General features: G+C 39.8%; 1 protein-coding gene across 3 annotated transcripts in view; it reads right to left on the minus strand.

The window, feature by feature from the left end:
* Tm9sf3 (transmembrane 9 superfamily member 3) overlaps window positions 1–26083 on the minus strand; it is a 52873-nt gene that overhangs the window by 18132 nt on the left and 8658 nt on the right. For all 3 annotated transcript variants that reach the window (XR_015628464.1, XR_015628465.1, NM_001427812.1), the window contains 8 exon segments: window positions 24761–24956; window positions 17545–17667; window positions 16318–16478; window positions 15118–15195; window positions 9667–9798; window positions 7849–8015; window positions 3999–4093; window positions 1236–1366 (listed from right to left, as the gene is read on the minus strand). Coding sequence is in view for 1 of the 3 variants with exons in the window: in NM_001427812.1 (NP_001414741.1) it covers window positions 1236–1366; window positions 3999–4093; window positions 7849–8015; window positions 9667–9798; window positions 15118–15195; window positions 16318–16478; window positions 17545–17667; window positions 24761–24956 (1083 nt within the window). In the remaining 2 variants the exon portion in view is untranslated.

Below are 26083 nucleotides of genomic sequence, written 5' to 3' on the forward strand. Positions count from 1 at the left end.
ACTGGAGACATCCAAAGAAGATCAGCAAGTATGGAGTAGACCCTGACTGAGCCACAGGACAAGCTGGGCATGCTATGATGGGAAGCGCTTTCCAGCATGGAGCTGCCGCATCTCTTTAGAGCCCGGATCAGTCTCAACTTCTGGACGCTAAGCTACAATATTTGATTTACACTGTTAGACTAGGGAGGTTTACTTTAAAAACCTGGTTGTTCCTATGCCCTGGTTCTCTCTTTTTGGAAAGTATATAACATGGTTTTGATTTTATGGGAGTCTACAGTTAAAGAGACTTGATTTTAAATGAGACATTGGGCTTTTAAAGTGCTAAAGTTTTTAAAGAGGGTAACATTTAAAGGTATGCTGAATTTTACATTTTAATAGTAGTCAATCTTAGGGAACAAGAAAGAAAAGATTATGATTTAAAGTGATAATAGAAGGTCACTGTTAGCCTCAGTTGTTCACGTTAACACGCTTGAGAAGAATCTCAATTGAGGAACTGTAGCCATCAGACTGGCCTGTAGGCATTCCTGTGCGGCAAGCAGTTAGTACTGGGTTGTATAAGAAAGACAGCTGGATGTGAGCCCAGAAACAAGCCAGTAAGAGCATTCCTCCACGGTTGCCTCCTTAGACTCCTACCTTGAGACCCTGTCTGCCCCGGCTTTCCTAATGATGGGTTAGAATCTTCAAGTCAAATAAACTCTTTTCTTGGTTTTGGTCAGTATTTTATCACAGAAACAAAAAAGCAACTCAGAACACTAACCGCTCACGCTTCTTGGTATTATTATTTCTTTAAAATATACTCACTCATCAGTTCTCTCCCATTTCTGGTTAAAAACTATGAAATCAACTTTTCTTTTTCTTTTCCTTCCTTCTTTCTTTTCCTTTGTTTCTTTGTTTTGTGACAGGGTTTCTCTGTGTAGCCCACACCGTCGCGGAATTTATTTTGTAGACCAGATTGGTCTCAAACTCAGAGATCTACTGCCTCTGTCTCCCAAGTGCTGGGATTAAAGGTGTGCATCACTGGCTTAAAATCAACTTATTTCACAGAATCAAGAAAACGTAGTGAACCTTAGGTTTAATGTAACCAATAGTTTTTGGAGCCTAGCAAAAACTTTGAGACTCAACAGGGACTGGTTGAAATTTCAGAACACCCAATAGGAGGGGACTCTGGAAGGGCATCAGGCCTTGTATTAGAATGGTTGTAAGCATTGTTTAAAATTAAAATTCAAGTGACTCACCATTGTTCCAAAAGGAATGGCTCTAGAGGCGTGGTAGTAAATGGCTATAAAGTTGATGAAGAACGCAGTGCCGCACACCATGGCTGGGATTAGGAACGCCCCGATAAACATCTGCTTTATCCATCGCCTTCCTGAAAGAACGAGAAGCTATCAAAAATTCAAGCTACATAAGCAAACATGCACTAATGTTTAAACCTGATATACAAATAATTATTTCAAATCAATGACCTAATAAAGATCAGTCTCGCTCATCAAATCCATGTGGCAGGCACAGTTTACAAAGGAGCCCCTTTGCAGTGAAGAGCAGTGAGTGGTCACAGTCCTCTGATGTCACTGTATTCATCCTGCCACTAAACTCTCCTGTCCTTCCGTATGTCATCTGTTACAGCTCAGATATAAAACTACCTTCCTCTAATTCAGATTCTGTCACACATTTTTCATTTTTGGTGGTGGAGTTACCACCCCAAATCTTAACATAACATTCCTCCAAAGAAACTCAATTCTGAACTTTCTCTTCTAGATCATTTTTACAGTTCTTCTTCACAGAAGTCTCATGAATCCTTCCTTTCCCATGGCCAGCATTTGAAATAATGAATTATAGGGGTGACAACTAAAGTGAAACATTTGTCCAACAATGTTGTGGTTTGCCCTGAAGTAATCTGTATTTTGATGCTAATTCCACTGCCCCAAGGACAGCTGCCTAGTCAAGTTCTCAAAACTCAGGTGACTTCACCAGAACCACCTCCCCATTGAATTTGTAAAGTACAGGAGAGGTGAAGGAAGAGGAGGAGACTAGGAGAAAAGGGAGACAGGAGGGAGAGAGGGGCTGAGAAGCCGTGGCAGGACAAGATGGCAGGTGATGTTAAGATTCTGCTCTGTGTATTTACAGGTTGTTATTAATGTTCTCAAGGGATGGATGGTACCGGGCTTTGTATGTTTAAGTGGGCAATTATATCTTACCAGTTGGATCTAAGATTACTGTGTTGTGTGTTCTTTTATGTGCGGGTTTGAGTGTAGGAACGTGTGCGGCTGGGCTGTGTTTCCGCCAAGATATCTAGCAGGTATCTTGGGGCACCGAGGTGTAGACCCAGCGGACCTAGCGGGTAAAAGACAACTATACCATTTTATTTTTATATTTTTACAACAACACAACCTTTGAAACTGCAATTCCATCCTAGCAGGTAACAATCCTTCCTGCGTGCGCACTGCTTTACCCTCACTGCAGACACATACAAATCTAACTCCTTGTCTACCTGTGGGTCCCTCCTCCCCACGTCTCACTCAACACAATCAGCTGCTCAGACATCTGTGCTGAGCTCTACTGCCCCTCACACCGGGAGGCTCCAGGCTGTGCCCAGGTTCAGACTGGATCTAGAACACTATTTATTCTGTACGCTGGGGTCACTGAAAAGATCAGAAGCCACACTATAATGCAAACCTGAGATCCATGATATATTCTCAACTCTCTGAGCGGACTTCTTCACTGAATTACTAGCGATTATTCAGACAAAGCTATCAGCACACAGTCTCAAGCAGAGCATGAGCTTTAAAGTGTACTTTGTAAGATCTGACATTCCTAGACCTAAGCGTGTCAACATTTAAGAGCAGGTACAGTACAAAGAAGTGTGACGAACTGTTCTAAGCTTACGGTCAGACAAAAAGCAGACTCATATACGGACGTAAATACATTCATATTTTAACAAAGCTGTTTCTGCTGTGGTGACTTCAGAGTCATACGCAAACTTGCGTAGCCTAACCGGTTCCCAGTCGGACAAGTTACACGACATTAAGAGCCCTGACTTCCTGAGGATATTATCCTATGTGGCCACACTTACTTCCTATACCTGATGATAGAGCTGGAGTTTGAACATCTAAGTAAAATAATCAGAAAGAGATAACGATATGTATACAGGCCACTGAGAGAACTACCTAGACCAAAGGCACTTGACCACATTCTAGCCAGTAAAGTCTACAGAACAGGCAGCGGTAAACATGGCCATCCAGGAGGGTTTTAAATGATCCTATGCTCTGACTTCCTACGACCTATAAAAATTTACAGGTTTCTACAGCCCGGGATAGTCTTGAATTTGTGGTAATCCTGCTGATTCAGCCTCCAAAGTACTGGGATTGCAGCTATGTGCCACTGTGTCCAGACCTACACTGATTTTACTGTGAAAAATCACAGTAGATAAGGTCTTTCAAAAACCTTCCATTTGTAAGTGAAAATATGCATATTTATCAATGCAAGTACCTTTCTGACCCTCAATATTACAGATCTAGAGTGAAGGAACTTTCATCTGAGAAACTGTGACACAAAGTAACAAACCTTCATAAGGAGTCCTTTGATGAACACTGTTTTCTAATCTCCTACCACTGCCTACTAGCCGTAGGCACTAGACAAACTTTTATATCCACCCATGAAAAGTAACTTTAAGGATGAATATAAGGCAGGCTGGCCTGGAGCATATCTAGGGAGCTAGGTACCTCAAAGTAACATAACATCGATAATTTAAAGTACTCTTGTACATGTCCTTCGAAGCTAACTTCACAATGGAGAAAATCTATTAATTATTCATAATTTCAGGAAATAAAGCAAGTTCCCACGAAAGCAATCTGGAAAACCTACCAGGTTTGGTAGCAGTTACACACATGGTATAACAAGGGCCTGTACTATCTGTACACCCACACTGCCCACGTAAAATTTCAAATACTTCACAGTGGAAGAATACCATCAGAACTAAAGACGCAAGACTGCTAAGTTACCTCCTTGTCTAGCGTACAGACTTCCTCCAAAGTACCCATTCACTGGAGATGTAGCAGCATAGACAAATATGGCTGTACTGAGCATTGATCCCCTCCTGCAAAGGCATGAAAATGTTATTATAAATTAAAACCAAAAATAAAAAAATGGAGTCTGTCCCCTCAGAATTACTTTAATATCATAGATCTACTTAGCAGAAATAGAAAAACATCCCATCCTGGATTGCAGAAAGCCTTAAAAGTATTCTCAGTCAAAGGTGACCTGAAACCATACCAAGGTCGGTCTACTTCTGTCTAGTCTACAGCTGAACTTGTAATACAGTCTAAACAAACACTTTTCAGGTCTTTGGCACCAAGGGCAAGCTGGAACTAAAATTCTATTTATAACTCTAAAAAGCGGTTCCATCATTTGAAACAGGATAACTGGCTCAACACTGAGAATGTGCCTACTTACTAGAAATAAAATTCAAGTAGGATAGTTTGTATTAAATGCTACTATTTTAAGTGATACAGCATGCCAAGACTCACTTTTTTCTGTAAAAATGATTTTTAAAAGTATCTACTGGTCCCCAAGGCAACCTTATGTCAGCCTGACAATCCCTAACCTCTTCCCAGTAACGATATCTAAAGAACTAAACCGACCTTCATGCTGAGTAACGCAATTTAAAAAAAATATTTAAAAATGCCCATTTGAAAAGGAAAATATTACAGTAAATGACAGTATAATTTGCTGTAAAATAAAGTATTTATATTTATTAACACCTACAGACGTCAGCCCCCTAGTTCTGCAGTACGTAGCATCTGTTCGGACACCTGTGCCCTTTTCCCTAGTGGCTGCTACAGTAGGTAAGTAAGTGAATGTAAGGCACATCTCAACAGTGAAAATAAAAATACTGCAGGATTTCATTCTATCCATTGTCAACTAAATCCAAGTGTTAAAAATTTGTCATTCTCAAATGAAAAGAATTACAGATCCCCAAATTAATTATTTTTAAAAAAATCAAGTCTGTTTTTCCAAGAACCCAAACATCGTTAAGTCCTAATTTATTCCTTCCACACGAAGACTAACAGATACGACCCATTGTCTTTATAAATGTGTTTGTTAAAGGCAGATATAAATGTCACTACAAGAGAAGGCAAAGGCTGGTTTAGTGTAAGATGGGCCTATACCAGGCAGAAGTCCTACCAACAGAAAGAGCTCGAAAGGGCTGGCCTAGAGGCCAATGACTCCAGTTGTTTACTGTCTCCACACAGGATGGCTTTAACATTCAGATCTATCTTTTGTTTCTTTGTTCAAAAATACTCTCCAAGCATTTGTCCCCACCCTCCAAGTAAGTCATGCTCATTTACACTGAACAGTCCACCATGGCAGCCAGTCTCAAGAGTGGCCCAGAGGCTGAAGAGCTGCCTTGCTGTGACTCCCTCCCACTGAGAGCACAGGTGTGGGGTTTATCACTGGCACCACAGTGACACTGTCCTACCTACACCTTCCCAATGCTTCTCCTCTGACTTTCACAGTGACCACAGGGACTATTAACATTAGCTACCCTTTATCCTTAAGATCATTATGTCACTGGAGCGATCATCCCAACTTCATATTCAAATGTTTCAGTTTCTCACTATTTCACATTGCTTCATCACTATTTTCATTTCCTTAACACTTCAAATTAAAAACTGAAATACAATCACCTGCATACAAAACCAGTTTATCACGGTTTAGTAGCAATGTGTAATTTAGTCAAATTACTTCACCTCTCTGGACTTTCTCTTTCCTGACTATAGGACAGAAATACAACAGCCTTCATACAGGATGGATGTGTACACTAAAGATGCATGTGACAAAGTAAAACCACGGGACCCTGATGTCATCGGTCACTTATTGATCATACCAACACTGACAGCTTCACCACTTCTAAGTAACTGAACACACACCACATAAACACAACACCTACCTATTGCAGTAACCGTCAGAACACCACAGGACCTGGCCCTAACCCTACGATAAAACAGTAGCTTCTTACACCTAAAACCTGAAGGGCTTGGGCTGGAGAGATGGCTCAGAGGTTAAGAGCACTGACTGCTCTTCCAGAGGTCCTCAGTTCAATTCCCAGCAACCACATGGTGGCTCACAACCATCTGTAATGAGATCTGTGCCCTCTTCTGGCTTGCAAGCATACACACAGGCAGAATGCTATACGCATAATTAATAAACCTTAAAGCACCAGCAACACTGAAGAGCTTTAAGTTACAGGAAGTATGCATGAAGCAATGCTGAATTCTAACATCATTTTGAAAAGCAAATCAAAGCAAAAACTAGGATGCTAGGAAAGTTCCTCTTCAGCCACAGGACTGGACAGTCAGAACAGAACGTAAAGCATGGCTGCTGCTTTACAGATTTGAAATGCTTTCCTCCTGTTCAGGACTCACCTCACCCTAAAATATATCAGACCCTAAAGCATGAACTGCTTACTCATCGCGACCCTGCAGTGTAAATACAGTTTAACTACTTTAAAACGTGGTACATGAATGGCAAAGCGAGGGCTAGATTACAGAAACAGCGCAGACGGCTTTGAGAAACAGCCGTTTTGGTTAACACAAACTCCCATCAGTTACTAAACACTAACTATTCTACATGAGAAGTCTAAGCATTCAGGAGGTTAGGATCTAGTCCTCTCGAGGAACCATCTGGCAGAAGAACAGCAATTTAGTATATGGTTAAGTTTTTTTGAGAAGTATTTATTATTTTTATGCGTGTATGACCTGTGCCTGTGTGGACATGCACACTGCAGCACACAGGAAGTCAGAGGCAGGACTTTCCCAACTCAGTCTTCTCCTTCCCAGTGGGACCAAACAGGGTCATTAGGGTTGAGGGGAAACTGATTTTTTTGTTAACCTGCTAAGCCATCTTGCTGCATGGTTAAATATTTTACAACTAAAAAGCAATTCTTTCAGCAGTACAAATTTATTATTTTTTCATGAAATGCTATTCATAGGTAAGAATGTACTATGAATTGAAATGCAACTGGAGTTTATTGACAGAGGACATCGCGGGCTGCTGCAGTCTGAAGCCTGCAGTATAGTGAGTCCACCCCAACACCACAGTGCATTTCTTTGCACACTCTGTGGCTCTCTGAAAACAAGGTGACAAAATCATATACAACAGAGTCCCAAGCTTTCTGTTACTGACTCACAACTTTTGGCAAAGTGGGCTAGCAAAATAGCTCAGCAGGTAAAGGTGCTTGCTGCCAGGCCTGACGATCTGAGTTCAATGCCGGGGACACATGGTGGAAGCAGAGAAAGGAAAGTCGTCCTTTCACTTCCACATTTGCTGCAGCATGCACATGCCCAGACACATACATTTGAGCACCCAGGAACACACGCAAATAAATAAATAATGTAATTTAACAAAGTTTGGCAACGGTTTTGGTTGCTCATAAAAAGCATAGCCAAAACTGTACAAAGACAGATACTATCTCAGGCCCTGAAAAACAATACTGTACACAGTTTCACTCCCGCCGTGGTCTCGGTCCGAGCATAAATGCGATGTATTAATTTTGTAACTGAAATTATAAAGATCTGGTTGAATCTAAAGAAAGGGCCAGTTTCCTTTTTCAAACAGCTTTAGACTAGAAGTAGCCTTTGCCTCTCTAAATGGCATAACCACTGTAACTGGAGCACAACTGAAAACATTTAGAATTAAAGATTAAGATCTTTCTTCAATAATGGCACAGGTAGTATTAAAATAATAAAATTTCCAAAATAAGCAAATATTTGATAATGACTGACTTAATAGGTTACAATGACCAAAGGAACTATTCACACCAACAAAAGATGAGGAGGGGCCAGCACTTACTCTGTGTATAAGTCCTCTATCATGGCAACAATAATAACAATGAGAGACACAGCAAATATCTGACACCCAGAGCCAATGAGGGAGGAGAATATCAGAGGGTGGCTTGACGGTCGGAACACATCTCCATGCACTTGCTTCCAGCCATACTCGTCTCCCAGGTCTCGGTCCTGCAGGTATGGACAGATAACACGAGCCCATTCAGAATCAAGGGGAGCACACACAGGCAAGACGTGCAGTTGCAGACCCCTCTTTTCACACTTTTTTAAGAGTTCAAAATACCGAGAACAGACATTTCAAAATTAAAGTAACTCCTGTCCTAATAACACATAAAGAATGTCATGTGCTCTATGCTGAGGTCCATGAAAGTAAAAAGCGGGAGGAGAAAAGGAGGAGAAAAACAATGTGGAAGAGTAACGGTCTCTCTCCTGCCACTCACACACGGTGAGTGAGGCTCACCACCACCAAGGGCCAAAGACACAAAAGAAAATACATTCAGACCAGTGCTTGCCCTAAGAAACATAGAAATGCCCTTTATAGCCCAAAGTAAGTATTTGAATATGGTATTTAGTCATGTAAAGCTTTTTCTAAAAATCCATACTGAAGTTCAGCTTGAATACCCCAATTATCCTTAATTTCGGAAGCAAAGCTTCTTAAGGAAACTACCTCGGAAGGAAATACTTCCTACCATCACAGTACATTTAGCATGTTAGAATTGGACACCTTAAACTGCTTTTCAAGCTTGCTTAATGGTGAGATGCGCCTAGGTACAAGTATTCTATGGGACACGTTTTTATGTTGTGATTTAATAAAAAGTTAAAAATAAAATCTTTGAACCACTAAACTAAACGTGTACTAATCCTTCTACTCACCCCTTAAATTAACTCAACACTTAACATATTTTAACAAGATATCAAAACTAACCTAGGTTTCCTTTTTTAAAGAAAAAAATGACTGTGAAATCAAAAGCTCTGAAAACTAAGTTGGTGACAGAACTTGGCTGGAGAGCACACGTCTCTCTAGCTTAAGAGAACATTTAAGTTATGTTAGGGAAAAAGAATATACTTAAATAGAACATGATCCTAGATCCCACAGGTAACGTTATTACAACCGTTTTTAAACTCTGTAGTGCTGGGGATTAAATTCAACTAAGGAGCTTTCCCACTGAGCTATATCCCTAGAAAAGTAAGGCTCTTCTCAAGCTCCCGGACTCTAGCAATCCTCCTGCCTCAGTCTCCTGACTACCTGGAACTATATGTATTTGCTATTGCATCTGGCTTTAGACCCTTTAAACCTAAGAATTCTGAATTCTGAAAACTCATCTGTCCTTACCGACTTTAGATTAGAAACTCTAATCTAGATTCGACATGAAAATACAAATGGCTGGAGAAGCAGGGAAAGTCTGTCCATCTGAGATCAACTCCTAGAACCACCCATGTAAAGACAGAAGGAGAGAACTGTTCATCAAGCTGTCCTCTGACTTCAACATACATGTTCTGGCATGCATGCCAAAACATGCACATCATGCGCACAGATAATTTCTTTTTAATCTTTAAAAATATATATATATCAGGGTTTGTAGAAATGGCTCAGTGGTTAAGAGCATACACTCTTTACCTCATGAAGAGGACCCAGGTTCAATTCCCAGTGCCCACATCAGGTGGTTTGCAACCACTTTTAACTCCAGCTCCGGGGAAATCCAATACCTGTAGTCTCTCTAGGCTTGCACACACACATATGAGCATCCACACAATTAAAAGAAATAGAATGTAGTATATGGGATAACTAGCTTTTATTAACTATAGAACAGTGATCACTCACCATGTCATCCATTTCTTCTTCTTTACTGTATCGGGCATAATCTTTTCTTAAAGTTCTCATTAAAATCATTGAAACTAATCCCACTAAGAAGATCACCATCATGAAGGAATTAAAAATTGAAAACCAGTGAATCTAAATTAACAAAAAAAAAAAGTTACCACTATGAAATATCAATTATAAGATTCATGTTTCATGATATCAACTGTATGTTAACAGGAAAAACCGACCATTTTTCATATTGTATATAAAAATCTAAATTTCAGACACATGGGAGATAAGTAGCCAAAATGAGGGGCTGGCCTTTTTACACCCAACTTCCATGAAAGCACGCTATCATCTACACAGACTTCTCAGGTCAGATTTACTAACCAACTATTATTTAGCTTTAAGGCATACACAATTCAACTTTACATGGAAAGCACACGGACAACGGAATCAAAAGCAAGGTTCTAACTTAAGTCCTGCAGTGTTTCTATGTGGCTTCAGTGTTCCCATGAAGCACCCTGTGCTGTGAGGTGGAGTGGTGGTGAACACAAGGGCCCAGCACTGTCTGACCACAGCATGGAAATCTCTGACAATACCGTAGCCCCACCCCATCACGGCAGGCCACTCTGGACAAGGCTTCCTTCCAGAAGATGTTTCTCTTCTTTCAGTTAGTCATGCCCTATCACACTCTTTCTCAGGTTCTTCCCCAAGGAGTCACCCCAGTGGCTACAGAACAATGAGGTATTCCTAACTCCTCAGTGTTCTCAAGGCCTTTGACTTCATCTGTCCAGATTCTGGCCTAGAGTTACACAGTACTACTTCATCTCCAAGGACATCTTAGAACTCGGTATATCTGACTTGAACTACGTCTGTGGTTTGCACACTTCCTCTGTCATTTATATTTTAACCTCCCAAAGGTCCTTGAAGGTATTTCTGAAGTTTCCTCCTCTTCAAGTTCCCAGGGCCTGCTTTCTCTGGTCTTCTACCATCCAGTACAACATAATTTCTGAGATGGATCTTCCTAGGATACATACACTGCTTTTTTTCTTTTTCTTTTTTTCCCTCAAGTCTTTTTCCCACTGGGCTACAGATCCCATTCCTACTGAGTGCTTCCTCTTTATTCTGTACTGCTACCCACGACCCACAAACCACCACCACCCAACACACACCACCGTCTTTCTCCAGCTCAGCAGTTTTCCGGTACAGTGAGGACTGATTTAACTTGGCCTGTGCACTAAGGCAAGAAGTAGTCCTGGCTCTGGGACCCTGCCTGAGCTCTGGGGACAGGACAAATTCTACAGCCATGACTCTTCCTGAAAAGCAGATCACCCAACTGGCTCTGCCTCACACAAGAAACTAACCTTCCTTCCTTCTTTCCTTTATAACTTACCTATTTGGGCACCTGCTAGAATTATAAACAAAACAATGAATGCCCTTTTTGAAAATGTTGAAAAGGGGGGGGGGGGGGTTGGATATTTAAGTTTATTATAAAAGCACGACTGAAATCTTGTCTTTTCTTTTCTTTTTTTTTTTAAAAGCAGTCTGCAGTAACAGGCCTTCCCAATGGGTTCATGTTTCTATTTCCATGAGTACTTCCTAAGTCAGCACAAGATCTGAAGAGTAACAGGAAAGCAGAAGAGTACAGTATGTGACAGATTGCTACTACACTGTGACTACTCACGCCCTATGCTGTGACTACTCATCTTTAACAGTGCCTACTCCATTTTTTTCCTATCAAAACTCAACCAAACTTTTCAAACAAGACTACATTTCTTCCCTCACTTCTTCATAATTTGGATCTCAATAATGCCCCTGCAGTGAACTTTTATGGGGTTATTTTTACATTTTTTAATTTTTAAATAATGCGTATATATGTGCAGGTCAGAGGACAACTTGTAGGAGTCAGTTCTCACCTTTCATGTGGGCTCTAGAGACTGAGCTGAAGTCATTAGGCTTAGGGGCAAGAACTTTTACCACTGCCCCAGCTCACTGACCCCTGCCGTAAACTTCTAAATTGACTGAGCAGCTGGGTGATCTGTCCTCCTCCTCTCTGCCAGTCTTAACTGTTGCTGACACTGCCATCCCAAGTCACTGACTGCCACTTCAGTTTCATCTTTCTCTCCACTCTGTTCACCCTTGGCCGACTTCTCCTAAAGCTCCAGCCTTGGTATTCAAGCACAACTCAGACACGTTCCGCCTGCTTCCCAGTGATGCCGCTGGAAATGCCTTCAGCCCTTACTTGTTCACATTCCCAGCTTTCATACAGCTTCATCTCGACTTCCACCCACCCCCATAACTTCCACCTAACGCCTGCGTGGCATCTCAGGTTGGGACTGCCCTCAATACACGCTCACCCCTCACACGTGCGGCTCACTTCTCACCCTCTAGCTTCTAGGCTGGAATGGACATTTGGATTTGAACATTTACAATGATCTCCTTCCTCCCTGCTCCTTAACTGTTCATTACACTTATTAAACCTAGAAAAGGGTTTCAGTTTTAATTGTATATATGTGGCAGCATATGGATACACACATACATGTGTGGGTGCCTATGGAAGGCAGAAGAGGGAACCCCAGAACTAGAGTTACAGACAATTGTGAACTGTCAGACAGGGATCCTGGGAACTGAACTCAGGCTCTCTGCAAAAGCAGTAAGTATTCTTAACCTCTGAGCATTCTCTTCAGCCCTAATTATTCAACTTCTGTTTTCCTTCCAAATTGATTCCTTCCTCTACACTCCCATGGTATAAACCTCACCCCTCAACAAGTCTAATTTTCTCCTAATCGGTCTCTCACTTCTGTCTGATCTCTCTCCTTTTTTCAATTTTTCAATGTAGTAGTACAAAGTCATCAGACAAACCTTCCACAGTATAATGTTCATTACCACTGCTCTATTACATTTTAATATAATATAATGTTAATTACCACTACCCTAAAACATGCAGAGCCCAATTTCCTCAGATTCATCCTAGCAACATCCCAGGATTCTGTCCTTGCTGTAACATGGCCTTCTACATCTCCATCAACCTTTCCTTCCCCATACCCTACACTCCCAGCAGTTCTCGCCCTGCTCACTGACCAAGGAGAGCACATCTACTTCCCCTTCTCATCTTTCATGTACTTTCTTCTCACAAGTGAGTTCTATTCCTTTGTAAATTCTCCCTAGTCTTTAAAGTCGAAGTTAAATGGTCCATTCTCTGCTACAGAGCCCCTCACTTACATATTGCAGTTCACAGAAATTCTGCTCTGAGCTACAGGAGTCCCTAGAAAACAACACAGGGTGTACTGGCTTGTACAATGAGGACGGGCAGATCGTTACTTGGGCTAATGTGCTACAGAAGTGAATGAATGGGAAAGGCAGTCCTGCCTCGCCTACTCATCCTGGGGCTTCAGGGAGGAGACATAAGCTATGGCCTTTTCTGAAAAGACAGACGATTGACGATTGTTTGGCTTCATTCTTCCCTCCACCAACAGTTTATTAATTTATCGTGTGCCCATTGGCATTGCAAATGGAACAATAACGCATCATACTTTTCAAAGGCTATGTAAATTTATCATAAAAGTGTCACCAAAGATTTAAAAAGCAGTTTAAGATGAAATGGAAGCTGTCTCCCAAGCCTCTAATCTTTAGTCAACTGCTCAAGATTTTTAAGTAAAAAATTTTATATATTCTTAGTAATAAGAAAGGTATGCCTTAAATGCTGAGACTTCCCACATAGAGCTAAAAATCATTACATAAAATAAAGCAGAGAAAAACAAGCACCCTATTATTGCGTGTGTGTGTGTGCGTATATATACATACTGCTCTCAGAGAAGCTGATGAGAGAACAATGGGTATCAAGAGGCTGAAGAGAGCAGGAGAAGAAAGGTTGGGTCGAAGTTAGCCAAGAGTACAGGTTATAGGTAGGTAAGAATGCAATGTCCTAGTTTGTTTACACACACAGTGTGCTTTTCTTCTGTAGGTATCTATGTGAAATTATGTGAAAGGTTTCTTTTATAGGTATCTTCTTTTGTAGATAATGATAATATATATTTCAAACAGTGACTTCTGAATATTCCTCTAGAAAACTTTTATCACATTTATTTCCAGTGTTTATATAGGTATCAGACAACTTCTGGGAGTGAGCTCTCTCCTTCTACCATGTGGGCCCCAGGGATTGAACTCAGGTCACTAGACCTGGCAGCAAGCTCCTTTACCTGCGGAGCCATCTCATCGGCCCCTATGTTTCCAAAATAACAAAATGATAAAATATTTTAATTTGAGAGAGTATGTTTAACTTGGCCGAAACAATGGATAATGTATATATGTACTATAACATCAGATGTTACCTCATAAATATATAAAACATGTTTTATGTATCAGTTTAAAAATATAAACTCAAAAGTATTCTGAGGTTCCCTGTTATTTCCTAATCTAAGAAATATGCAATCTAAGGTATAAACTTTAAACCAATTCCTATAATAATGCACTATCAATAATCTAAACTTTCTAACATTCCTTTGGCAAAACCCTAAAAACTATACAATGCAGAATAGCCTTAAAATTTTTACACCAAGAAAATACTTATTAAAAATAATAAAGCATCTCTGCCCGGCTTTCTGTCTAGGATTTCTGTCTAGGTATAAACCAATAAAGCAAAGATTACTGAGCCTACCAACTGCACTCCACTGCCCCCTAGCGTTGCTAGTCCTAAGTGTCACCCTCTGTTCACAGCGGGTTTTAAAACCACTGGCGATGAACAAGGAACAGCAGCAGTGCTGCCCTGACCTGAGCATGCATTCCCAGACAAACCCTGACCTAGACGCTTCGTCCAACCTCCATGTGTTGGTGAACAATGAGGACTACGGGAACATTTCTTCCCTTCCTAGGCGTTCCCAACGGAAGGATTTCCACTGGCAAAACCTCCGCTGTTCTCTCATCTCCTTCCCAAGAGATGCATCCAGTCTGCTGCTGCTTCTTCACACTTACCAGGGCAGGTGCCCGTGAGAAGCCTGTCAACAGTTCATCAATGTAGGGTCCGTCTAACTCTGACCTCCAGAACTCAGAACCCATCTGAACATAGCTAAGAACCACAGTCTCCAATGTTACCATCACTTGTAATTAAAGTGCTATTTTTGGCTTCCATGTATTGTGATTTTGCCTGTATACCTCTTAACTGGCTTACACCACACTATGAAGCAAGCTAGTTTTATTATTCCTTTAAAATTCCCTATCATTCTTATGACTTTAGGTTTATAACTGAAATCACCTTTGGTGATATCTTGGAATGCACAGTCCTTAGCACAACAGCCCACAGAGGCATTTCAAAGATATGTAAAGATGCTCCGTGTGAAGCATATATATATACACATATATATACACATACACACACACATACACATACACATACACACACACACACACACACACACACATACACATACACACACACATACATGCTGTATCTTAAACAGAAACAACACCTACCCTGTGTTGAAAAAAGGATGGATCAAGATATTTATCAAATCGATCTTCAAATTTTACATCTGATTTTTTCCATTTTACCTGAAATAAAATCCCATTTGAAAATTAACACCAATAAATGACTAATAATCTGATGGCAAAACTCATATAAAAGTCAGAAATACTGACATACTTCAAATTAAAATTAAATTATAAGAAGGCACTAACAGTATCATAGGCTTAGTTTTAAGTTTTCTATTTTATGTGCATGGGTGTGTGTCTGTGTCTGTGCACACACATGTGCAGTGCCAGCAGAGGCCTGCAAAGGAAACCAGATCCCCTGGAACTAGAGTTAAGATCCTGTGAGCTGCTATGTAGATGCTGGGAATTGAACCTGGGTTCTGTAGAAGAGCAGGCAGAGCTCTTAACCACTGAGCCATTTCTCCAGCCCCACTCTGAGAAGCTGTATAATATTATGGCTTTCTTCAAATGGGTCATTTCAGCTTTCAAGGACTTAGCAGTACTGCTGACTGAAGTACTGACTTATACATGTGTTAGGACTAAAACCAACTCACGTTACAAATATTCAAACCAATTAAAATAAGAATACATACTTTTTTATCTTTAAATTATGGTTCTATGACAACTATTAAAATCTTTATATAGTTATGTAATAGTTACTTATATTGGGTATACATGGACAAAAAGAATTTTTGGGATTGGCTGTAAGCAAAGGGATTCTTCTCAATGACCAGAAAAATAATTGACAAAGATAAAAGTCTCCTTATATTGGACTTCCTCTCTGTCTTCCACCATTTTTAAGCAAGAGGAATAAAATCCCTTTCCAGTTGAGAACGGACCCTGACAAGCTCTTATCAGACAAAGCAAACCATAGCAATCTACACCTACCCAACGACTCTCATACCACCTTTGTCTGCAACAGCAAAGGAAGAGAAAAAACATGAACTTCTCCAACCTAAAAGCACCACCAAGATACATGGCTGAGCTGTCACCACCCAGTGCCAATGGCGACTGTTACAGCAGTGGTCTTTAGACCAATGTGTGGCCTCCCATGCCACAGATCTGAGGTTCTTCCTCTTCTTTAGGAGAGTTAATGTAGATACATTGAGGAATTTTGTTTCATCTAATTTTAAGACATATTTTATTTTCTAAAGCTTACAAATACAACCATTTCTTCCTTTAAACAACTATTTTAAAACTTACCGAGTATGACATCTGTATTTTAGTATTTGGAACCAGTTTGACCTTTCCTTCACTAGTTAGATTAACATCAACAATTCGATTACCATTAAAGCCTATTTCAAGTTTTTTGTAGGTCCAAAGATAGTAATCTTCCCCATTTTCATCTGCTTCACCAACAATACCTACAAAAGAAAAAACACTTTATACAAGGTAATACCACCTACTATTCAAAACACCCAGAAGCAGAAAGTTCATTAAATGCCTTTTACAAGGCAAATGTGTGGGCCGGCCTTCTTAGCAAACATGCCATGGTCACACCAGCACGAAATGAAGAAGAGATATTCAGCAGAAATGGTCACAGATTTGACTCTCAGAGCTCACTGTCCTCACTAGCACCTCTGCTGCGGCACACGGCAGGGTCTCACTGTGTAGTGCTGCTGGCCTGGGACTTGCTATGTAGACCAGGGTAGCCCTGAGTTCACAGAAATCCTCTCTGCCTTCTCCTCCCAAGAGATTAACTTTCTTATAAGTCTCCTTAGCCTACCTAACGTGCCCAGTCAGTTTTGCTGCAGATGAACACAATGATCAGCTAACAAATGTAAGATTAAAAGATAATTACTTATATGCAGAGCATATGTCTAGAGAAAAGAAAAATATTTGTGATCAAACATGTTGCCTATAGTAACTACCTATTCCTTGCATTTAAAATAATTTAATTATTTAAGTTATTTTTAGACTATACCTACATTTGTATTAATCATATTATGTCTCTTCCCCAATAGGATGGACAAGCAGGAGCTAGACAAGAATATTTCTTCAATATTGAATGCTTTGGTAAATAACAAAGGAACTGATAAGTAAAACATTCAACAAATTACCATATCCCTAAAAACATCCTCCTACAGTGTCACATAAAGAGGTAAATTTCAAAAACCCTATTCAGACCCTCCAACTACATTTAAGAGAAAATAAACTGTGAAGAAGCTGGGGAAGAAGAAAATTCAGATTAATCCAAATGCCTTTGAATTCCTTGAGTCTGAAAGAGTTTCACTGTATTAAACCTTTTATTTTGAGAATTTCCTGTAAGGTCTGGCAGTATCAAAAATGCCTCCAGCAGGAGAAAGCCATAAAATGAGCATTAAAGACTATTCTGGGCAAACACTAGAAACACGTTTCCATCATGATCTGGAACAGCCACCTTAACACACTGCTTACTTGAAATCCTACTTCGTACCAGAGGATACTTACCCCATATTGGTAAGTCATCTATGTACATCTGATACCAATAGTGATTCTTGATAGCATACACAAATGCATCTCTCTTCTCTTTATCTAAGTCAATTTCACAGTAAGTACCTGGCATCACATCATCTGCAAAGGAAAATTTACAAATTAACCCACTGACTTGCAAAATAGTTACAGGAAATACAGCACAAAAAGAAAAGTCAGCATCTGCTCAAGTTAATTCTATTCTCAATAGTTCAACCTGCTGATAAGCATATGGGAGCTCAGTATGCTATCCCTCCCAACATTTTATATTTTCCATTACCTTATAATAAAGGATTTTGACCATCTTTATTTTCAAAGGTTGCCTTACATGAGAAACTCCTCATGCAAAGAAAACAATCCAAGAATGATAGCAAAGACACTTTAAATAAACTGATAATAAAAACAGTCAACACCGACGCTTATGGAACATGAGGAAATTTTCACTTGCTGCATGGAAAGGCTTAAGGACAGGCGCCTAGGCAGAGGTAACAGCGTGGCTTAAGGTCACTCGGATACACATTCATTCCAATGGCACAACCAAAGTAATCAGAGGCCGGAGCTCTTCATAATCATTAAGATCACAAGGCTAGCTTCTATCTAGGAGGCATCTCTGCTTATAAATCACTCAAAAATACCCTAAAGATGAGTCAGTTTCATTCTTGATCACTTGCAAAAACAGTATTCTCATAGTTGTGCTCAGATGGTCTTTTATTTCTAATGCTTCAAACTCTGTCCACATTCTACATAACTGAAAAACGAGCTGAACAATCTCTCACCATAAATCACTGGTTGAAAATGACAACAGAATATACCTCCCTCAAGTGAAGCACAATCTACATTCTGAGGAAGATGTAACTAAGATTTTAGCAATGCAAAAGTCTTAAGGATAAAAGCAAAGCTGTAACCTAGCAAATGTCCACGCACATTTCTCCAGAGATCACCATACTAAGTAGATCTAGAACCAAACCACCAGTGTGTGCACAATGACAACCCAGAAGATGACCCCTAGCACAGCACACACTGTGTTCTCTGAGAACGTACCACAGCACCTCACTGACACTTGGTCTTTTGATGGAATTACTAACATGGAAAAGCACACTCTTACCTCAAACTCCACAGCGCACAGCAAAGCTATCATGAAATCAGCATGTACGTGCACAGAGACACAGAAAGTCCTGAGTTCTGGTTTGAGTTCCACTACTCACTACCCAACAGAAGCAAGTGGTTTAACCTGTCTGTGACCCTCACACAGTTCCTTAACTGGCTCCTTCCCAGGATTGTCTTAAGGCAGGCATGTGAATGCATTCACACTGTTCTTAAATACTTTTGCCCGTACACTCTTGAGAGTCTCATGAGTTACTTCCCCGGCCGCAACCCACCCCCGCCCCACCCTGCAAATGTATAATCACATTAAGTGCACAATTTCAGAGTGCCCAAGGATAGACCCCTGAAGCCAGAGGTCTGGTTGAACCTAGTGCAGTCTGGAATGCAAATACATACTCAATAACTGCCAAACATATTCTCAAACCATGGACTGGAAATACTGGTGTGTGCAGTTAATTTTAAAAACTACAAAGTACAGATGAACTAAGCAACCTGACTGGCAACTCGTGGCTTAGGGAACCACCCTGAAACCCTAGCTACTTGGAAGCTAATACAAAAGGATTGCAAGCTCAGAGTCAGCCAGGACTACAGAGGAACCCTTGCTAGGCCATGCAACTTAGCAAGACTGTGTCTCAAAATATCAAAATAAAAAGTCAAAAAAGGGAGTGGGGCTGGAGATGAAGTTCAGTGGGAAAACATTTGCTTAACATCCATGAGGTCCCTTCCTCAGCTCAATCCCTAATATTAAAAAATGAAAGGGAGGGGAGAAGGAAAAACAAACTGCCTTAAAATGTTTATAGCCTTTAAATATGTGTATGTTTAAACCTTCAATTCAGTAATTCTACTTCAAAGAACTTAGGCTTGTAAACGATTTATAGATACGTTACAATATCTTACAGAAGAACTGCTAAATGCTTTGTTATTTCTAAAAAGAAAAAAAAAGAGAAGGGGGAACAAATCACCTTGTAACTAGCATGGGGAAAATTACATATCCTATTACAGAGTACTATTTAGCTACATTTAAAGAGTAACAAGAATAAACTCACAAAAAGTTATAAGGAAAAAATATAAAAATTACATATAATTTTAGTTAGAAATGCTCAAATTACTGGCATGTAAGCATTACATAAGGGTTGAGCTTTTAAAAACTTAATATAGGTAACATGAATTCAATTTTTACTTTCTGTGACAGGATCTCACCATGGACCCCAAGTTGACTGAGAATTCCCAATCCTTCCACGTCAGCCTCACAAGTGTTACAATTACAGGATTGTACAAACATGCTCAGTTTAATTTTATGTATTTTTAAACAATTTGGATAAATAGAAATTTCAATTTTATATTCCTCTGTAGAACCTAAATTTTATGTATTGAAACTGTATTACTGCAAAAAAAAAAAAATCAGAAGAAAATGAAACCTTTTCTTTTGGGGGGTGATGTCAATCTGAAAAATAAAAATTTTAATGATACAAAAAGAAGCTATTATCAAATCTACAGTTAGCATAAGGTACTTAAAAAAAACAAACAAATGAGGAGCTGACAAGTTTCAGGTTCTAATTGTTTGGTCTGGTTAAAGCACTAATTGAAACTAACAGGAAGAAAAATCTAGCAGCAAGCTCCTGTTTAAACACAGGTAGTTTATTTTCTTCTCTGTCCTAAAACCCCTCAAATGTCAGTAGAAAAAGATGTGAGTCCATCAAACCAAAAACAGTGGCTATGGCAAACACCATGACCAAGGCAACAAGAACAAAGGGACTGTTTGGGCTTACAGTTACAGTACCAGAGGGAGAAGAGTCCACCATAGCAAGCAAGCATGGTGGCTGGAGCAGAGCCCGAGGGCTCATATTTTAAACCACAAAGGGGGTGGGGGTGGCTGTGGGGAGTAAACTGAGATGGCTTTGAAATCTCAGAGCCTGCCCCAAGGGACACGCTTCCTCCAGCAAAAACCCACCCACACACTGTCACCAACTGTTGGCCCAGGATTCACACGTGTGATCTATTGGGACACTATCATTCAAACCATCACAAATAAAAAGAGCTAAACAGACTTTTGGCAAAGGAAAAACAGAGAATGTGACTGGTGACACATAACACAGGGGGAAAGAGAGCAAGAAAACTGCCTGGGGAAATGGGACTGACGTCAGCCTGTCTAAGACACATACCCAAGCCTTGGAACATAAAGGAGAGAGAAGGGCTAAACACAGAGCATAATTACACGTGGATATTTACACGGAGTGGACTGAGAATGTAAGAGACCGAAGGACCACAGATTTGAGGTGAATCCGAAAACTCAGAAAAAAAATGAAGGGCTGGGGATTTTGGTTCTTAGGATGAAGATGAGGACGACAATGACAAGATGATAAAAACAACCACAGAGAAGAAGAAACAAGAAAGAAAGAATATGAAGTTGGACTCTCTCACATTCTCTCCCCTACCTACCAAAGAGCTGGATGAACACCCTCAACTTGTCTCCCACTGCAGGAGACCAGAGGTACACTTTCCTCTGGAGAATTTCTGGAAGCTCCACAAGTAGAACACTGGAAACAGTGGGAGCTAGGGAGTGAGTAGTGTGGGACTGCCTTCAATAAAACTCCTCCAGCTGAAAGAGAGGGAGAGCCTGCTAGTCCAAGTTCTTTCCCCATCCTTTGGCAGAGAGCTATTCCACTCAGGCAGATATCAGACTGGAAATGTTGCCTTTGGGAACGAGAGCAGCCAAGATGGAGAATCACTTAACTTTAGGTGCATAAGGACCTAAACAACATTGGCATTTCTCCATATCTGCAGAATTCTAAATGTACCAATTCACTTAGGGTAAGAGGAACTACAAAATGCCATCTGTGTATTAGGTTAGGATATTCAAAGAAGAAATAATTTAAAAAACAAGAATATAGTAAGTGAAAAGGAATATCCCTAGAAGTCATCATTTGTCAGCTATTAATGCCCTCTATTATACTACAGGATTCTCAAATAACCGGGAAAGACGCAGGGCAGCAACTTCCCCTGTTAGGAACACTACCCCAGCTGGGCCTGGTGGCTCACATCTGTGATCTCAGCACTCAAAAGACTGTGGCAGAGAATCCGTAAGTTCTAAGCTGACCTCAACAAAGCCACCAAGGGATATACACCAAATTCTAGGCTTAAGCTAGCCTGGTCAGCATGGTCATATCTTTTACAAACACATGCCCACACGTGCGCACGCACGCGCACACACACAGAGTCAACAACAAAACATTAGAATAACAATCTCAGATCATCTAATAATCAAAAGGAACCAACTGTCATAAAAGTGAGTAGGACACACTGTACAATTTATTAAGAGCGCTCCCAGTCTTAGCAGCTAGGGTATGTAAGAATGTACTAACCTAATGAAGCCAGCAGGAAGAGTGCAGAATTTAACATTTCAGAAGTACTAATATATAAACACGTAGAATTATATATATTACATATATATAAATTAGTAGGCACAACTATTCACAAAAACTATATACCAAGTAATTTTAAAAGTACATTATCTCATTCAAACCTAGCAATGATTCTATACATGGGGAATGTATACTATTCCCCATGCTTCCCAGACAAGAGCTACAAAAGATTGAATGTTCTTTCTATAACCACACAGAAGGCAGTAGGTAGACCACGGCTCAATCTAAAACCTAAGTTTTTCTGCTCAGTAACAGCAATGTTCTAAGAGATAGTATCCATGATTAGAAAGTAATAAAATCACGCCTGGTTCAAGGACGCCTAATATATACCTGTCCTTGTATATTTAATGTATTTTCTCTAAATGGTCTCAATTAGCATTTTTGTCTAGCACCAGCATGTAAGAAAATGAGAAGGCTGTGCAGACAATCTGAAGTGAGAGGCATCCGACACAACCCAGATCTAAAATAGTCTTCAGACCAAGAATATGATTAGTTCCTTAAAATAATCTCTCTAGTGACCTTCACATTACAAAATGGTACTATTAGCCTGATAGACTCTGCTAAGTTTAAATAAATTAATAATAATGTTTCTGTATATACGTATGCAAGCATGTTTGTGCATGTGCACATGTGTGTGTTTTAAATTTTTTACTGCATATGAACACACCTTCAGAAGAGTCAAAGTCAACTGCTTGAGATGAAAACACTAAAAACAAATCTTAGTTAGATACAATGCCAAATGTCCACAATCCCAGCACACAGGAGGCAAAGAGAGTGAGAAACTGAAGGACAGCCTCGGATACATAGCAAATTTGAGGACAGCCTGAGCTTCACAAGTCTCTACTTTAAAACACCTCAAAATGACAGACAGATAGATAGACAGACAGACAGACAGACAGACAGACAGACAGACAGACGATCAGTATTTCACATTGAGACAATGTTCTGCTTTCTATATCATTTAGTATTATGAAATACAATGAACAAATTGCCCACATCTGGGCCTCCAAAGGTATAGTCTACCCAAAATTTCATTACAAATGACAATGAGTAACAATCAGGAACAATTTTCAAAGCATGGATATTTTTATCTATGAACCAAAGAAGCCTACAGGAGCAGTACATGAGACCCAGTCTCCACTGGCTACTTCGTCCAGACTACCTAAGTTAGCAGCTGCTTTAGCAGCGTATCCAGCAGAAGGTGTACAGCTGGCTAGGCCCCAAGAGCTGCTACCTTTCGGGGAGTAACAATGGGCAATTCTTCCACCCCTCAAGTATTAGCTTAGTCTGTAAAAGAAGACAAATTTCACTTTCACGCCCGTGAAAACACCTCTGATGACTTATCCCCATCTCAGTCTCCAGGACTTTGCAGAAGGGAGGCTAAGACTGCTACATAAATGTTTCTTCAGACAAGTGAGGCATAAGAATTTCAGATCTGATGAAACAACTGCAACAACGCAGGGCTTTTTCAAAAATCAATCTCTCAATCCCCACCCCTCAATCTCAATCTCCCTCTCCCTCACCCTCTCCCTCTCCCCCCTCTCTCTCCCTCCCTCCCTCCCTTCCCTCCCCTCCCCTCCCCTCACTCCTCTCTATTAAATGAGACATGTCTACCAAATATAGAAAAGAAGAAGTTAAGTGGATAAATTCAGTACTGAGGTTCCCAAAGATCACGCATTCCCATTTAGTTACATCATATTTATGATTAAATATTTCAGTTACCTTATTAAATTAAAACATAAGCCTCAGGGTATGTTTCTAACACTCATAAAATTATAGGCCACACCACTATGGTTTAAACTTACAACTCAATTTTATAATTAAGTCCCAAGGGACATTATGGGGAAGGTATAAATATAAGCATCCATTTTCAAAACAGTAACAAAAGAAATCAATAAATAAGAGCATAATTTAACAAATCAAAGTAATACTATCTTTGTATCTCATGATGTAGTCTCCTCCCAATGCACTAAAAATATCAGAAGGCAGTTACTATCTATATTCCATATCCAGACATAATGAAGTCAAAATTGGAGCAAATGATTTTACTAAAATCCATGAAGTGAATGAAGTAGACTAAAAGCCAAGCTCCTGAGTACAAAGACTGTGTTCTAGTAAAAAAAAACCCCAAAGCTTCTAGAGCAAAGATTCAGCAAAATTTCAACTTCCCAGAGATGCCTTAGCCATGGTTCTACAAATGCCTATGCAGGGAGTGCTCTGAGACCTCACAGAGGAAAGCACTAAGTAAAAACATACACATTCTCAATGACAGCTCCAACAAAGAGACTTCCCCTTCAACCTAACTGTGTGACTTAAATTTTAAATATTCTACAGGTGATAAGGATGAATCAGTAGAGTAATACCAAATACATTCTGAGTATATCATACAAGTTAAATTTGAGGTTTTACACAAATTTTTCAGTAATCACATATCCCTTTTGGAGTCCCACACCTCCAAAAATCACTTTATTATGAGCTCTCTGAGGGCCTTCCAAGGCCATATATGTATCTAATAAGTTTACTAAAAAAATACTTTTTAGAAAGAACTATGTTAGGGAAACATTCTATTAACAATTTACTTTGCTAAACATCCTATAATGTACATGACAATACCATACAGGAAAATTACCTGGCTCCAATGTCGGTAAGGGTTACTAATGCTGACTTACCTTTAAATTTAATATCCAGGCCACTAAATTCTAATTCAACTCCTTGAAGTGCTTCTCCCAAAGTTTCATGGTAATGACTGATACTTTTTTTTGACCCCACACAAAATGGAAGTGAAAAGTATTTATATGTTTCTTGGCGATTGTGGTAGGGACCAACAGTATTCATCCATAAAACAACTTCTTCTTTATCTTGATACTGTAACAAGAAAAATAAGACATGTAATTTTAAAATATCTATTTCAATTAAGTAAACTGTCTACATTCAAGTCCCTAAAAGGTAAAACAGTAGAAATTTTGTCTGACTACCAATACACACTTTCAAAATCAAAGGTCATGACCTTAAAATTTTATCCTGATTGTGGTCTCAGAACCTATTTTCCCCAAACCTTGTTTTACAAAAGATAATGTTTTTTAAAAAGTCAAGAGCTTGTGGAAGTAGGTTTATAACTATTAAGTAATGATAAGTCCCAAACCAATACACTTTGACAGGGAAACCTGGACAAGGAAGGAGGAACGAAAATCAACAGCTTCTTCACGTTAATCATTAGACTCCCTTCCCTGACGAACTCATATCAGCATAAAACAACGCAACCTTCCCTCTTAGCCTTTCTCACAGCTCTGGACTAGACAAGAGACAAATACCTAGAAAAAGAAAAGCGACATTGCAACCAACACAAGAAGATTCAGAGCTACAGTCCAACTACCAATGACTCATCCTGCATCTGTTTCTTTAAACCACACCTCGAACCATCAGTGAATATTATTTGTAGCCATATACATAGGGCTAGGACAGCCAACTTCACCTTTTTGTGACCCCCCACAGTAGGACCTACCAAGGATTTTTAAAAAATCTCTATGTTTCAATTTCATAGTAATATTAACCAGACACCATCAGATTTATTTTTAAATTATGTGTATGTGTTTGTGTGTATCTGCCCTGGAGGCAAGAGGCATCAGATCTACCTGGAGCTGAAGGTACGGGGCATTGTGAGGTATATGGTGCTAGAACCAAACTCTGGTCCTCTACAGGAGCAGGGGGTGCTCGGGTGCTTTCAAGTCAACTAACAGCACAAAAGCTGATCCAATGGACAGTATTGATGAAAGGCCTAGCATGTGCCAACAACTGTGTTGATCACTGAGGATTCTGTTTTCCATAGAATGTGTTCCCTCCCCTACTGATCTCTTAAAGGGAATCATTTAACAAGAAGCTATGCAACTAGCAGCTATGTAATTTCTATCTCCACTTCTCCCATTGAAAACTGATCGATAAACACTTTCAACAAAAATCTAACGTATTCACAACCAAATTAACCATTCTCAAAT

The sequence above is a fragment of the Rattus norvegicus genome, chromosome 1, assembly GCF_021556685.1.
Source record: "Rattus norvegicus strain SHRSP/BbbUtx chromosome 1, alternate assembly SHRSP_T2T, whole genome shotgun sequence".
Lineage (NCBI taxonomy): Eukaryota > Metazoa > Chordata > Mammalia > Rodentia > Muridae > Rattus > Rattus norvegicus.